The 15,188-nt window shown below is 45.2% G+C and overlaps 1 protein-coding gene across 1 annotated transcript in view; it reads left to right on the forward strand.

Moving 5' to 3' along the window:
- The window catches only part of ACRC (acidic repeat containing), a 46,193-nt gene extending 32,202 nt beyond the window's left edge, over positions 1–13,991 (forward strand). The window contains exons 8-13 of the mRNA XM_011992072.1: positions 3,825–4,913; positions 5,933–5,999; positions 9,409–9,553; positions 11,122–11,260; positions 12,757–12,961; positions 13,268–13,991. Coding sequence (XP_011847462.1) covers positions 3,825–4,913; positions 5,933–5,999; positions 9,409–9,553; positions 11,122–11,260; positions 12,757–12,961; positions 13,268–13,388 — 1,766 coding nt within the window. The 3' untranslated portion in view covers positions 13,389–13,991. The remainder of the gene's footprint in view (positions 1–3,824; positions 4,914–5,932; positions 6,000–9,408; positions 9,554–11,121; positions 11,261–12,756; positions 12,962–13,267) is intronic.
- Positions 13,992–15,188: the final 1,197 nt, after the last annotated feature.

Raw genomic sequence — 15,188 nt, forward strand, 5'->3', positions numbered from 1 at the left:
TTTTTTTTTTTTTTTACATCCAGAATCATAGAAAGCTAGAACTGGAGCTCCAAACAGACTCCAAAGAGTGTGTGGCGTCAGACACACTGGCCTTCATTTCAGTGCAGGCTGTGATGTTCCAAATGTTCCTGAGGCCTCTCAGAGAGTGCTGACATCAGGACGTACTCCTGACTCATATCAGTGGTTCTGAGAGCTTTGCACTTATGAACTAATTTAAAGAATGAAATTTTGGTGACCAACACAGAGTTGTCAGTTTTTAATTTGTCTAATGAAGGAAATTAAAAAAAAAAAAACTTCAGCTACCATTTACTATCTTTGTAATTTTGTAAAGAACACCAAAAGTTTAGCCAAGACGTAATCACAAAATAAAGGACAGTCCTTTAAATTATAGAAATTTAACTTGATGGGGGAAAAATACCACTTTATTATTCTAATTTGTCTTATTTTGCTGTGGACCGATGAAAATATTCAAGTCTGTAGACCTGTGTTTAGGAAGCCCGGAGCAACTACTACATCTTGCTACTTAGAGGCTGTGATTTGAAAATTGCCACATGAGTTTGGTTGCTATTTGATCTGTCACTGCTCTCAGTGAAATAAAAAATAGAGGGAAAAACAATCTAAAATAACTTTTTTGAGACGGAGTCTCGCTCTGTCGCCCAGGCTGGAGTGCAGTGGCCGGATCTCAGCTCACTGCAAGCTCCGCCTCCCGGGTTCACGCCATTCTCCTGCCTCAGCCTCCCGAGTAGCTGGGACTACAGACGCCCGCCACCTCGCCCGGCTAGTTTTTTGTATTTTTTAGTAGAGACGGGGTTTCACCGTGTTAGCCAGGATGGTCTCGATCTCCTGACCTCGTGATCCGCCCGTCTCGGCCTCCCAAAGTGCTGGGATTACAGGCTTGAGCCACCGCGCCCAGCCATAACTTTCTTTTTTAAAAACTAATTTTTTATTTTTGTGAGTAGATAATAGATGTATATATTTATGGGGTACATGAGATGTTTTGATACAAGCATGCAATGTGTAATAATCACATCATAGAGAATGCAGTATCTGTCTCCTCAAGCATTTATCCTTTGTGTTACAAGCAATCCGGTTATATTCTTTTAATTATTTTAAAATGCACAGTTAAGTTATTGACTTATAGTCATCCTGTTGCGCTATTAAATAGTAGATCTTATTCTTTCTATTTTTTTGCACCCATTAACCATCCCTGCCTTTCCACACCCCTCCACTCTCCTTCCCTGCCTCTGGTAACCATTCTTCTATTCTCTATCTCCATTAGTTCAATTGTTTTCATTTTTAGACCCCACATATAAATGAGAACATGCGTGTGGTGGCTCACGCCTGTAATCTCAGCACTTTGGGAGTTCGAGGCAGGTGGATCACAAGGTCAAAAGATCGAGACCAGCCTGGCCAACATGGTGAAACCACATCTCTACTAAAAATACAAAAATTAGCTGGGTGTGGTGGTGTGCGTCTGTAGTCCCCGTTACTCGGGAGGCTAAGGCAGGAGAATTGCTGGAACCCAGGAGGCAGAGATTGCGGTGAGCCAAGATCGTGCCACTGTATTCCAGCCTGGTGGCAGAGCAAGACTCCGTCTCAAACAACAATAACAACAGCAACGAAAAAAACGTGAAGTTTGTCTTTCTGTGCCTGGCTTATTTCACTTTACATAATGACCTCCAGTTCCATCCATGTTGTTGCAAGTGACAGGATCTCATTCTTTTTGTGGTTGAGCAGTACTCCATTGTTCCATTGTGCATATATACCACATTTTCTTTATGCATTCATCTGTTTTTGTTTTTGTTTTTGTTTTTTTTTTGCGACGGAGTCTTGCTCTGCTGCCCAGGCTGGAGTGCAGGGGCGCAATCTCAGCTCACTGCAGCCTCTGCCTACTGAGTTCAAGCGACTCTGCTGCCTCAGCCTCCTGAGTAGCTGGGACTACAGGCACCCTCCACCATACCTGGCTAATTTTTGTATTTTTAGTAGAGATGGGATTTCACCGTTTTGGCCAGGCTGGTCTCAAACTCCTGACCTCAAGTGATCCGTGTGCCCTGGCCTCCCAATGTGCTGGGATTACAGGCGCTAGCCACCGTGCCCGACCTCCATTCATCTGTTGATGGGCACGTAGGTTGTTTCAAATCTTGGCTATTGTGAACAGTGCTACAACAAACACAGGAGTGCAGATATCTCTTTGATATACTGATTTTCTTTCTTTAGGGTACGTATGCAGCAGTGGGTTTGCTGAATTGTATGGTAGCTCTGTTTTTAGTTTTTTGAGGACCCACCAAACTCTTCTCCAGGGTGGTTGTACTAATTTACATTCCTACGAGCAGTGTACAAGGGTTCCCTTCTCATTCTCACCAGTCTTTTGGCTAAAAGCCATTTTAACTGGGGTGAGATGATACCTCATTGTAGTTTTTTTTTTGTCTTTTGTTTTATTTGAGACACTCTCACTCTCACCCAGGCTGGAGTACAGTGGTGTGATCTCAGCTCAGTATAACCCCCACCTCCCAGGTTCAAGCAATTCTCCTGCCTCAGCTTCCCAAGTAGCTGGGACTACAGGCACGCACCACCATACGTGGCTAATATTTGTATTTTTAGTAGAAATTGGGTTTCGCCATGTTGGCCAGGCTGGTCTCAAACTCCTGACCTCAGATAATCCATCCGCCTCGGCCTCCCAAACTGCTGGGGTTACAGGTGTGGGCCACCATGCCCGGTCATTCATTATAGTTTTTTGATTTGCAATTCTCTGATGATCAATGATGTTGAACACCTTTTCATATGCCTGTTTGCCATTTGTATGTCTTCTTTTAAGAAATGTCTGTTCAGATCTTTTGTCCCATTTTTTCATTGGATTATTAGATTTTTTTTCCCTATAGAGTTGTTTGACCTCTGTATATACTTTAGTTATTAATCTCTTGTCAGATGGGTAGTTTGCAGATATTTTATCCTATTCTGTGGATTGTCTCTTCAATTTGTTTATTGTTTCCTTTGCTGTGCGGAAGCTTTTTAACTTAATGTGATCCCATTTGTCCATTTTTGCTTTGGTTGCCAGTGCTTGTGGGGTATTGCTCAAGAAATCTTTGCCCAGACTGATGTCCTGGAGATTTTCCCCAATGTTTTCTTGTAGTAGTTTCATAGTTTGAGGTCTTAGATTTATGTCTTTAATCCATTTTGATTTGGTTTTTGTATAGCAAGAGATAGGAGTCTAGATTCATTCTTTTGCATATGGATATCCAAGTTTCCCAGCACCATTTATTGAAGAGACTTCCTTTTTGCCAGTGTATGTTCTTGGCACCTTTTTCTAAAATGAGTTCACTGTAGGTGTGTGGATTTGTTTCTGGGTTCTCTATTCTATTCCATTGGCCTATGTTATCTGTTTTTATGCCAGTACCATGCTGTTCTGGTTACTATAGCTCTGTAGTGTAATTTGAAGTCAGGTTATGTGATTCCTCCACTTTTGTCCTTTTTGCTCAGGATAACTTAGGCTATTCTGGGCATTTCATGGTTCCATATAAATTTTAGGATAATTTTTTTCTAGTTCTGTGAGGAATGTCATTGGTATTTTGATAGGGATTGTATTGAATCTGTACATTTCTTTAGGTAGTATGGGCATTTTAACAATATTGATTCTTCCAATCCATGAACATGGAATCTTTCCATTTGTTGGTGTCCCCTTTAAAATAATTGATTCTTAACTGCTGTTCGAAACGCCACAGTTCCTGTCTTGTTTAATTTGTGCGAAATAATCTGCTGAAATTCAGTGTATAAAGGAGGTGGTGGAGGGAGTATATTCATATATGATTGTGTCTCTTGAATTTCAGATGAGAGTCCAGAGTGTTGTTATGTGAAGCCTGCCATCCAGGAACCTCCAATAGTTATTAGTGATGATGACAATGACGACAACAACAGTAATGATTTGGAAGTTCCCAACAAAAACAGCAACGATTCGGAAGCTCCCGACAACAACAGCAATGATTTGGAAGCTCCCGACAACAACAGCAATGATTCGGAAGCTCCCGATGACAACAGCAGTGATTCAGAAGCTCCCAACGACTACAGTAGTGATTCGGAAGTTCTCAATGACAACAGTAGTGATTCGGATGTTCCCGACAACAGTAATGATTCGGAAGCTCCCGAAGACAACAGTAATGATTCGAGAACCCCCGACGACAACAGTAATGATTCGGGAACTCCCGACGACAACAGTAATGATTCAGGAACTCCCGACGACAACAGTAATGATTCAGGAACTCCCGACGACAACAGTAATGATTCGGATGTTCCCGACGATAACAGTAATGATTCGGAAGTTCCCGACGACAACAGTAATGATTCGGAAGTTCCCGACGACAACAGTAATGATTCGGAAGTTCCCGACGACAACAGTAATGATTCGGAAGTTCCTGACAACAGTAATGATTCGGGAACTCCCGACGACAACAGTAATGATTCAGATGTTCCCGACGACAATAGTAATGATTTGGAAGTTCCCGACAACAACAGTAATGATTTGGAAGTTCCTGTGCCAGCAGAAGATTTGTGTAATGAAGGCCAGATTGCCTCAAATGAAGAAGAGCTGGGTGAGGCTGCTGTCTCCCAGCACGATTCATCTGATGATGCTGGTGAGCAGGATCTTGGTGAGAATCTCAGCGAACCACCAAATGATCCTGAGGCTAACCTTGAAGTTTCAGAGAGAAAGCTGCCAGCTGAGGAAGAGCCTGCACCTGTGGTGGAACAATCAGGGAAAAGGAAGTCAAAAACCAAAACTATTGTGGAGCCACTAAAACAACAGAAGGCAAAAACCAAAACTATTGTGGAACCGCTGAGGAAAAGGCAGGCAAAGACCAAAAATATAGTGGAGCCACTGAAGAAGAGGAAGGCAAAAACCAAAAATGTATCTGTGACACCTGGTAAGTCAGTCATGCCAAGTACGCCTGTCCCACTGAATGTGCCTTGCCTACCGAATGTGCCTGTCTTATCCAGTCTGCCTGTCCTCCCTGTCAACCCTGTGCCATTTCAGCAACTTCCTTGTGGCCCAAGGAGGCATCCATCCAGTGAAAGGATGGTTCTGGGAACAGGGGAGGAATGCCCACATCTTTCTCATGCTCCTGTATCTTGGTATCTGCTGTTCACTAGCCTGGAGTGCTGTCTCCCTGAACTTTCTGTTCTGAGGATGTCTTATTTTTCTTAGGACCCAGCCCAATGATCACTTCCTCTATGAAGTCGTGAGTCAGAGTGGCTCCTGTCTCCTGAGTTACCAAAGTTCTACAGCCCATCTCTACGAAAGCACTAGTCATACTGTTAGAATATGTTCCTGAGTCGGTCCCCTTCCCTACCCCGCCCCAGTAGACTGTGAGCCTCTTCGTGGGAGGACTCTTCCTCATCTTTTACTCTCTCTCAGGGTTTGGCCTGGTGCTTGGCACGTGATAGAGGTTCAATAAATTTTTTGGATATATGAATGACACTGACTATTGATACATAAGCCTTTAGCTAGAGCAGCTGGCAGGATGGGTCCTAGGCCCAGGCAGAAAGATCTGCCTTGCCCTGCACACTGAGTGAAGGTGCTGCCTAGGATATGAGCCACTCATCGGAGCAGGTGTGTGAGCTGTACCGTATCACCGCTTCGACTGTGCACACTTCAGTTGCCCACACCACCTAGCTTCCTAAGGGCACACTCCTGGACCTTCATAGTCCTTGGTGCCTGTGACAGAATCCTGCCCAGCTCATGCTGCTGGCAGCTCTGTAATTCACGTGGGTGAGATGGTTGAGAATGATGACAGCGGCAGTATGCCACTTCAGACAGTTTTGTTTAGAGATGTTGCACTGGGCTTGGCTGTGAGGGCTCCTTTTGGGTTTCCCTTTCTGTTAGTCTCTTGATGGTACCAATTTTTGGGGTACAAGTAACCTATTATTTTTTCAGCTGGTAAAGGACGTAAGAAGTGTGGACCTTCAAAGAAGAAACACGGTGCGGCAAAAGTTAAAAAACGCAAAACTAGGTATGTACTACCCATGTTCCGTTGAACAGGAATTTATTGCACAGTTGTCACACTGGGCAGTCCACTGGGCACTTGGGTGGGGGTGGTCTATAAGGGGATGGAGTCTGGCTGGGATGGAATGGGGGGACAAGATTTCTGTCCTTCAGTAGGAGGGCCCAAGCAAGGGAGAATACCACCCACTGGCTCCCTTCCCACTTCTTTCCCCACTCTCTGAGGCTGGGCATGGGCTCTCCGCCAAGGTGCCTGCAGTTACCTGGGTAGAGGGGGCCTTTCTGCACCCACAGCAGCTCTGGCCTCTGAGATTGCCCATGTCCTTCAACTCAGATCAAAGAACTATGTGTAGCCAAGCAAGACACTTTTTTTCAGGCTTGATATAGCTTCGTGGCCACCAGTTTATGCTAAACCAAGGCAAAGGCACTGGAAATGGTGAGAAGGCAGAAGCAACACATTGATCTGTTGGAGTTGGAGGGAGAGTGGTCAAGATTGTCTTCCAGGTTTTTCTAGTGCTTTGGCTGAACCCAGTTACTGTTACTACTATGTATATCCTTATGAATTTTTCAGCTTAAATGTTAGGATGAAATGGATTGCTTATCATTCCTTTATTTTTATTAAGCTATATATAGTTGATACTGAAAACAACAACTGATCCTGTAGACCAAAGACATGTTAATACTTAAGGCAAAAAATTAATGTGTTTTCTTATTTAGATTCCAGGAATTTCTTAGTTTTTCCCTTAAAAATTTGATATAGTAAGCATAATTTTCTTTTTTTTCTTTTTTCTTTTTTTTTTTTTTTGTGAGAGAGTCTCGCTCTGTCGCCCAGGCTGGAGTGCAGTGGCGCGATCTCGGCTCACTGCAAGCTCCGCGTCCTGGGTTCACGCCATTCTCCTGCCTCAGCCTCCTGAGTAGCTGGGACTACAGGCTCCCGCCACCACGCCCAGCTAATTTGCATAATTTTCTTTGTTTTTACTTTCATTGAAGAGTAATGTATACTCACATCTGAATTGTCTTACAAGACAAGGAATGTATTTGAAGGACTATATGTTATTTTTTAACGAATATTTGGGGACAATAAGTATATCTTAAGGGAGGGGAAAAAGACTGATTATGTCAGGCATAGGGGCACCAGCTTACCCTGGACCTGAACAGAAGGGCTGTCTGTTTCTGCACTGGCTGAGGTAGCCAGTAGCAGCTTGCCAAGTGCTCTTTTAGCTGGATCCCCTTTCAGGAAGGTTTCTGCTCCAGACTCCTAACTACATATTTAAGCTACTTTGCCTCCAGGGACATGTGTCTTGGGTAGCTCCCAGGTTGCTTTGCTAGAGCGTGACAAAAGAAGGGAAAAGCTGTCCCTTGGTGTCATTGTCAGTCTGCATTATCCAAAGGAGGCTAGCCTATTTGGACTCTTAACTGTTGTTTAGCACTTCCTGTGTCATCTGGAGGCTTCCTGTTATGCTTAGCATTGTTCCTGTGTAGGCTGCTTGCTGGTCATAGTGTCTGATTTTCCCAGTTTGGGGTCTTGTCGGTTCCTGTGATGTGAAGGTGCTCAGTCTGCAGTAAAGAGCCACAGGCCTTGAGGTGAAAGTATGCTAAGCCACAAGGCTGGCGTTCTGTGAGCACAAACACACAGGGGTCTGGGCTCTGCCAAAGTCTGCAGAGGGCTCAGGTTTGCATCTGCCACCTTACATACTGATGTAAGTTTGCTTTCAGACCTAAGTAACTGGAGGCAGAAATATTTCAGTCTCCCATTTCAGGCTTGGGATGAAGACCCTTCCGTAACCTCTGTCTTGTCTGGTACTTCCCCTCTCTGCAGCCCAACTTCCTCACGTAGGGTTTAGTTTGTGACTTAAGGGTTAATAACTGTTCTGGCAAAATCTCAGTCTTAGGAGTTCTGTTAAGTCAGAAACTTGCTGCGTTTGCTCCCCTTTTATCTTTCCAGCTCTTTGGGCTCATCTCTGGACTTAGTGGACTGTTCCAGCTAAGATAAAAATGCTTCTGTTTAAATGGTAGTTATTACAGTATGAGTCCTTTATGTGCTCAGCATTATTCTTTGTGCCATTTGAATTAGGCCTTGAAAGATGGGGCAGCGATAGTGGTTTAATCAAAAGACCATGAGATTTGGATCAGGAGATTCACTGTCTCTGTGACCTTTGGGCAAGTCACTTGACCTCTGAGCACAGTGGAGATCATAAAAATAGTAATAGCTTCTTTGAAGGGCGGTTGTGAGGATTAAATATGACAATGCAAAAGGAAGTTCTTTGCGAATGATAAAGTGCTGCGCAGATGGTTATTCTCAGTAGTGGTGGAGATGTAGTCATTGTAAGCCGTGGGAAAATAGATTGTGCCGAGGCACAAATGTGGGAAATTGCGATTTGTGTCCAGGAAACATTTAAGTTGTCCACTTTGGCTAGAGTGGCAGTGGTAGCTGGGAATAGAGCTTTGGACAGGGTTGACCCTGGCCATGAGTGTCAGGCCAGGCAGTGAAAAACCAGAGGGGGACAGTAATTGGAGCATGGCCTGCGAAAATGAATCTGGAGGAGTGTGTGTGATTGGATGAGAAGAGAAAGAGCCTGGAGGTAAGGAACACTGGAATGTTCTCATATCCAGGCATAAAGGGTAGGACAAGAACTTGAACTACAGTAGGAACCAGGGGGATGGAAAGGAGGGGCTGAAGAGAAAGTGTGAAGAAGATAGTCTGTCTCTGTGCCCAATAAAGAGAGAAAAGGAATTTTATTTTATTTTTTGAGACGGAGTCTCGTTCTGTTGCCCAGGCTGGAGTGCAGTGGCGCGATCTCGGCTTACTGCAAGCTCTGCCTCCTGGGTTCACGCCATTCTCTTGCCTCAGCCTCCTGAGTAGCTGCGACTACAGGCACCCGCCACCACGCCCGACCAATTTTTGCATTTTTAGTAGAGATGGGGTTTCACTGTGTTAGCCAGGATGGTCTCGATATCATGACCTCGTGATCCACCCGCCTCGGCCTCCCAAAGTGGTGGGATTACAGGCGTGAGCCACCGCGCCCGGCCGAGAAAAGGAATTTAAAAATGTCTTTGAGGTTTTTCAGCCAATTGTAACACAAGTTTGATAATTGAACACATGTTTAGCTGGAGATACATTCGTGTTAGTCAGTTGGAAGTTTGCACTGGGCAGTTGTAAATTCAGAACTAGGTCTCAGGAGAGCTCCAGAGTGCAGATACAGATGTGGGGATAAGTCTCTTTGAGGTTGAAACCATGGGCTTTATACCTCTGAGGGTTGCAAAGAGTGAAGAGAAAAGGCTGCAAATGAAGGCTTGGGAAATGCCCTCATCTAAGGAGCTGGATGGAAGAGGGAGCGACAGGTCTTGACAAGACGCTTACATGTGCATTCCTTCTCTCTCTTTAGCTACATAAACCTCAGCTGAATTTATCTTTACAGGACTCGTAAGTGCAAAGTCCCTGGATGTTTCTTGTATGGCCTTGAAAAATCAAAGAAATACTCTGGAAAAAATTTAAAGCGAAATAGGGATGAATTGGTTCGGAGAATCTATGATCTGTTTAACAGATCCGTCTGTGATAAAAAGGTAGGATCAATGAATGAGCACTGATTGAGCACCTACTATACACCAGTACTCTTGGTGCTGTGAGGTGCACTAACCATATATACTTCCCGCCCTTGAGCAGAGGCAATTGAGGTTGGGAGATGAGCCCTGGCACAGGTGAAAGCAATAGAGAATGTGTATGAGTTATAATGTATAGGACAGATGGCTATTACCACAGGAGATCAGCAGAGGGAGAAATCACTGAGAGCCTCAACAGCCAGGAAGTAAGATTACCTGGAGGAAGTGAGACTCTGCTTCTTAAAGGATGGTAAGTGGCGAGAACAACAGGATGGGAGAGAGGGAGAGTTGAGGCTCGACAATCAGGAAGAGAGGATTCTTGTGGAAGGATAATGGAAAAAGAGCTGTGTGACCTTGAACAAGTTACTTGACCTCAGTTTCCGTCAGTTTCTTCATCTGTAAAATGGGGACAACACGGTACATATTACCTTATAGGATTATTGTTACCCTTCCATAAGTTAATACACATACAGTGCCTAGAACAGGGTCTAGGACATAGTAAGCTCTTATTTTTTGATAGTGTAGGACTGGATACTGGAGGGCCTTGGGAATCAGGTTGGAGGAGGTTAAATTTACGTGAGTAGGCAGCACTGCACAGGGATGGGGTGCATCAGGGAGTGAATGAAATTAACCTGCTGAAAGAAATTAACCTGACAGTAACCTGTGGGTATGGACTGGATTGGATAAAATCTGGAGGCAGAGAGACCTATTGGTCATTAGATTTTTCAGACTTTATCATCTCTGGTGACAACACTTTATGGAGGGAAGTTCTTACATATTCCTAAAGGTTCCCCAGCCTTTGGTGCCCTTCCGGATGACAGTGATGTCACATCAGATGGGTGGAACCTGAAGTGTTCTGAGTTGCATTTTCAGTTCAGCCTCGCCCACCTCAGCAGGGTTGTCCTTCTCTCCTTGGCTGCCCCAAGGACAAGAGAGCCCAAGTCCTGCACTCACATGTTCTATCAGTCTCCCTTGTGTCCTGATTGCCTGTTTATTGTCTTTACCCAGACTTCAATGTGGCTTTTATTCTCCTCAGAATGTTTTGATTTGTATTCTCTCTGAATAAATTTCTTCTCAAACTTGCTGTGAGCCAAGAACCTGGGGGAGAAAGTTCCTTTTCCTTTTTATTAGCGGGTAAAAAACTCTGGAGTTAATATTTTCTGGTCTGCTTAAAACTGCTTTCTGGGCCCAGCGTGGTGGCTCACGCCTGTAATCCCAGCACTTTGGGAGACCAAGGCAGGCGGATCACCTGAGGTCAGGAGTTCGAGACCAGCCTGATCAACATGGTGCAACCCTGTCTCTACTAAATACGAAAAATTAGCTGGGTGTGGTGGTGCACGCCTGTAATCCCAGCTACTTGGGAGACTGAGGCAGGAGAATCACTTGAACCTGGGAGGCAGAGGTTGCAGTGGGCTTAGTTTGCGCCATTGCACTGCAGGCTGGGCAACAAGAGCTAAAACTCCATCTCAAAAAAACAACAACAACAAAACAAAACTGCTTTCTGATTCCTTCCATTTGCTTTTCATTCTCAGCTGCCAGAGAAACTACGGATAGGCTGGAATAACAAGATGTTGAAAACTGCTGGCTCATGCAGCACTGGTGAGATATGGCACCCAAAGAGGCAGCGCTTTGCCGAGATCCAGATTGGCTTGAAAGTCTGCGACTCTGCAGGTGATGGCAGGAGTGTGGTAGCTTCACTACTATGCTCTTTCCTTCTGACACTGTGCCTATGAAATCACTCCTAGCTGGTAGCCTGTGTCACAGCTCGAACTGTCATTCTTGGGTGGGCAGGCATGCTGTGTGTTGCTTAGAGGACATGGTTATTGGATGTCTCACCATCCCTGTGAATCAAACCCATCGATCTTTATACCAGGCCTGCCTTTCTCTCTGCATTTCCCCCTTGCCAGCAGTAGCATCTTCATTCTCTCAGGAGCTGAGGTTCAAGGTCCCCTATGTCTAGCCAGTCACCAAATCTTCCTTCACAGTAGCTCACCATTCCTTCTCTATCTGTGCCTCCATCCAAGGACAGGCCCTCATCCCTGCTCCATTTCGTCTCCCATATGTAACTACATTGCTTTCCTGCTGAGAAACCAGGGCTTTTCAAGGCCTAGAGCCTGGCTTTTGAGGCCATTGTAATGTGCTCCTGTTTGGCTTGGCCAATCTTGTCTCTCAGTATTCTACCACTAGCCCACGCCCCAGACAGGCTGTCTTCACACTGGCCTTCAAAACATACCACAGGCTGGGTGCGGTGGCACACACCTGTAGTCCCAGCTATTTGGAAGGCTGAGGTGAGAGGCTCGCTTGAGCCCAGGAGTTCGAGGCTATAGTACACTATGATCACACCTGTGAATAGCAGTTTCACTCCAGCCTGGGCAACATAGCAAGACTCAGTCTCCAAAATGTTTTTTAAAATGTGCCATATACTCATGTTTTGCCATACCCAGAATGGCCTTTCTAAATTCAATCAATTAGTAAGAACCCCTGAGATCCCAATTTCACCATGGAGCTTCTAACCAAATCCCACGGCCATAGCGATTGCTCCCCACCCTGTCCACCTCTGTTCCTGGAGGGCAGAAACTAGATCTTGTCTGGATATTTTTCTAGAAGTGCCTCACAAAAAAATGAGCATGTTGGAGCTGCTCTGAAAAGACCTGCTCACCGAAGGCTCTTTGCCGTAAACAATATCGGGTTGAAGTAGGTTCACTATTCACTTTGAGAATCCTGGGAAGGTAACACTCATACTTACCTGCATGTGCTTCTGTAAGATAACCTTGTGTCTGGTGGGGCTGAAAGTCGAGGGGTTGTTGGGTAGCAGATAAGAAGAGGATTGGGGCCAGGTGTGGTGGCACACGTCTGTAATCCCAGCACTTTGGGAGGCTGAGGTGGGTGGATCACCTGAAGTCAGGAGTTCGGGACCAGCCTGGCCAACATGGCGAAACCCCGTCTCTACTAAAAAAAAAGACCGAAAAATCAGCCGGGCATGGTGGTGCACGCCTGTAATCCCAGCTACTTGAAACCGGGAGATGGAGGTTGCAGTGAGCCGAGATCACGCCATTACACACCAGCCTGGGCGACAAAGCAAGACTGTCTCAAAAAAGAAAAAAAAAAAAAAAAAAAAAAAAGTATTGGTTTTAGTGTTCACAATTTCTTTTCATTCTTCTTTCAAGACCGAATCCGGGATACTTTGATCCATGAAATATGCCATGCTGCCTCCTGGCTGATTGATGGTATCCATGATTCTCATGGTGACACATGGAAGTATTATGCCAGGAAATCCAACAGGATCCACCCGGAGCTGCCCAAGGTCACCCGTTGCCATAACTATAAGATTAACTACAAGGTCCATTATGAATGTACTGGGTGCAAAACCAGGTAAGACTCTTCTCCTCAGACTTTTCCCAGTTAACGTTTTGCTGGGGCCTCCAAGTGGCTCTTGAGTGATTTCATAAGTAGATGGCTGTCTGAATTGAGGAGGAGAACCTCTCTCCTCCTTTCCATGTTCTCTTTCTCCTTTCTCTTCAGTAATTTGAGCCGGTCTGACCACTGCTGCCACTTGGTGCCTGGGTCTCTGACAACCCAGAGAAAATTATTGCTTTGGGCCCAAGGCCAACATCTCAGAGCCGATGCTGAGGTGCAGTGACTGATTCTTTTGTTGTGTGTTGTTCCTTTCCTTCCCAGGATTGGCCGCTACACCAAATCGCTGGACACCAGCCGCTTCTTCTGTGGCAAATGCAAGGGGTCTCTGGTCATGGTGCCGTTAACTCAGAAACATGGGACCCGTATTGTGCCCCACGTATGACCATTTGCTGTGTATGTGCAGAAGTATTATAGAAAAATTAAGCAGGAGATGGCTAGGATTAGCCACGGGGATATGATGAAAACACTTGGCAGGAATTACAAGGCAGTGAAGAATTCTTAAAGTTATCTGAGAGTATATTCATGTGAGCTATATCCTTTACTGGTAAGAAGTTTTAGAAAAGTTTGTTTTTGTGAAGTTAGGAATATTAGAATTTAGGTACTGTTAAGTAAGTAGTATTAGAATTTAAGATTCATGTTATTAATGATGATTGACCTTAACCAGGGACTCTGTTGCTAACTATTCTGTGCCCTTGACAGGGTATTTCTGAAGCCCTTGGGATCTACCTTGGGTCTTACTTGAGTTCCATATTTTTCACATGTAGGACAAAATGCAAAAGAAAAGTGAGTTTTCAAGAGTGGCAGGTTGAGAGAAAGAGGAGAACGCTGGAAAGAGGACAAGTTTTAGAGGCAACACTTAAATACCAGGGCTACTGTGACATCTATGTAGACAGGAAAGACAAACGTGTTTCATAAAATTCGTTGCTGATGGTATTGATTGAAACTATCTGAGCCATGTAATCAAAAAATAAAGTTTTCTGCATCTCACTTGTTAGCAAAGTCTGTTCATTGACTCCCTGCACCTAGAGCAGAACAGACCCTCCGGTCTTTTGTCCAAGACTCCGGACATCTGAAGCCCTCCAGGACTTGTCTAGAGGAGTGCGCTGCACTCCGTGTTTCTCTCTGGCTTCTGTGACAGCCCATAAGGACTTAGCAGCCTCCCTACTTCTTGGAGCAATTCAGGATATGGACTGGGATCCACATTGTATTCATTTCCTATGGTTGCCACGACAAATTACCACAAGCATAGTGGCTTAAAACAACACACATATACAGTTCTGGCGGTCAGGTAGTCCATCACTGGTGCCACTGGGCTAAAATCAGGGTGTTGACAGGGCTGTGTACCTTCCTGGAGGCTCTGGGGGAGAATCTGTTGCCTTGTATTTTCCCTTTTTTTTTTTTTTTTTCGAGACAGAGTCACTCTGTCGCCCAGGCTGGAGTGCAGTGGCACGGTCTTGGCTCACTGCAACCACTGCCTCCTGGGTTCAAGTGATTCTCCTGCCTCAGCCTCCCGAGTAGCTGCGATTACAGGCACCTGCCACCATGCCCAGCTAATTTTTGTAGTTTTAGTAGAGACAGGGTTTCACTGTGTTGGCCAGGCTGGTCTGAAATTCCTGACCTCAAGTGATCCACGTACCTTGGCTTCCCAAAGTGCTAGGATTACAGGTGCGAGCCACCTCACCCAGCCTTTTCTGCCTTTTAGAGGCTGCTCACATTTCCTGGGTTCATGGTCCCATCCTCCAGAGGCAGCAACAGTTCCCTCTCTGACTCCCCTGCTGCCTCCCTCTTTCGCTTTTATTTTTATGTATGTATGTATGTATGTATGTATGTATGTATTTATTTATTTATTTATTGTCGCCCAGGCTGGAGTGCAGTGGTGCGCGTGGACGTCTTGGAGGCCACATTTTCAGCCGGCCACAAGCATCTTGACTACCCTGATACTTTTTCTAGGCAGGGTGCGTTCTGTCATTTCCCTGCCTTTCTTCATTTTGTAAAAGCTTGGAGTGTCTAGTGGCCACAAAGCGGGATGGTATGTTTATATGGTGGGACGAGCTTCCCCAGCTAACTCTTGAGATTCTTCCTCCCCATTCCCACCTCCAGCCGTATCTGAAGTTTCAGCAGGGGCCCAGCTGGCCTGTGAAACTGGATCCTAGCACATTGGTGACTTAATTAGGTGGCACTG

Source organism: Mandrillus leucophaeus, unplaced genomic scaffold (assembly GCF_000951045.1).
Source record: "Mandrillus leucophaeus isolate KB7577 unplaced genomic scaffold, Mleu.le_1.0 Scaffold401, whole genome shotgun sequence".
Taxonomy (NCBI): domain Eukaryota; kingdom Metazoa; phylum Chordata; class Mammalia; order Primates; family Cercopithecidae; genus Mandrillus; species Mandrillus leucophaeus.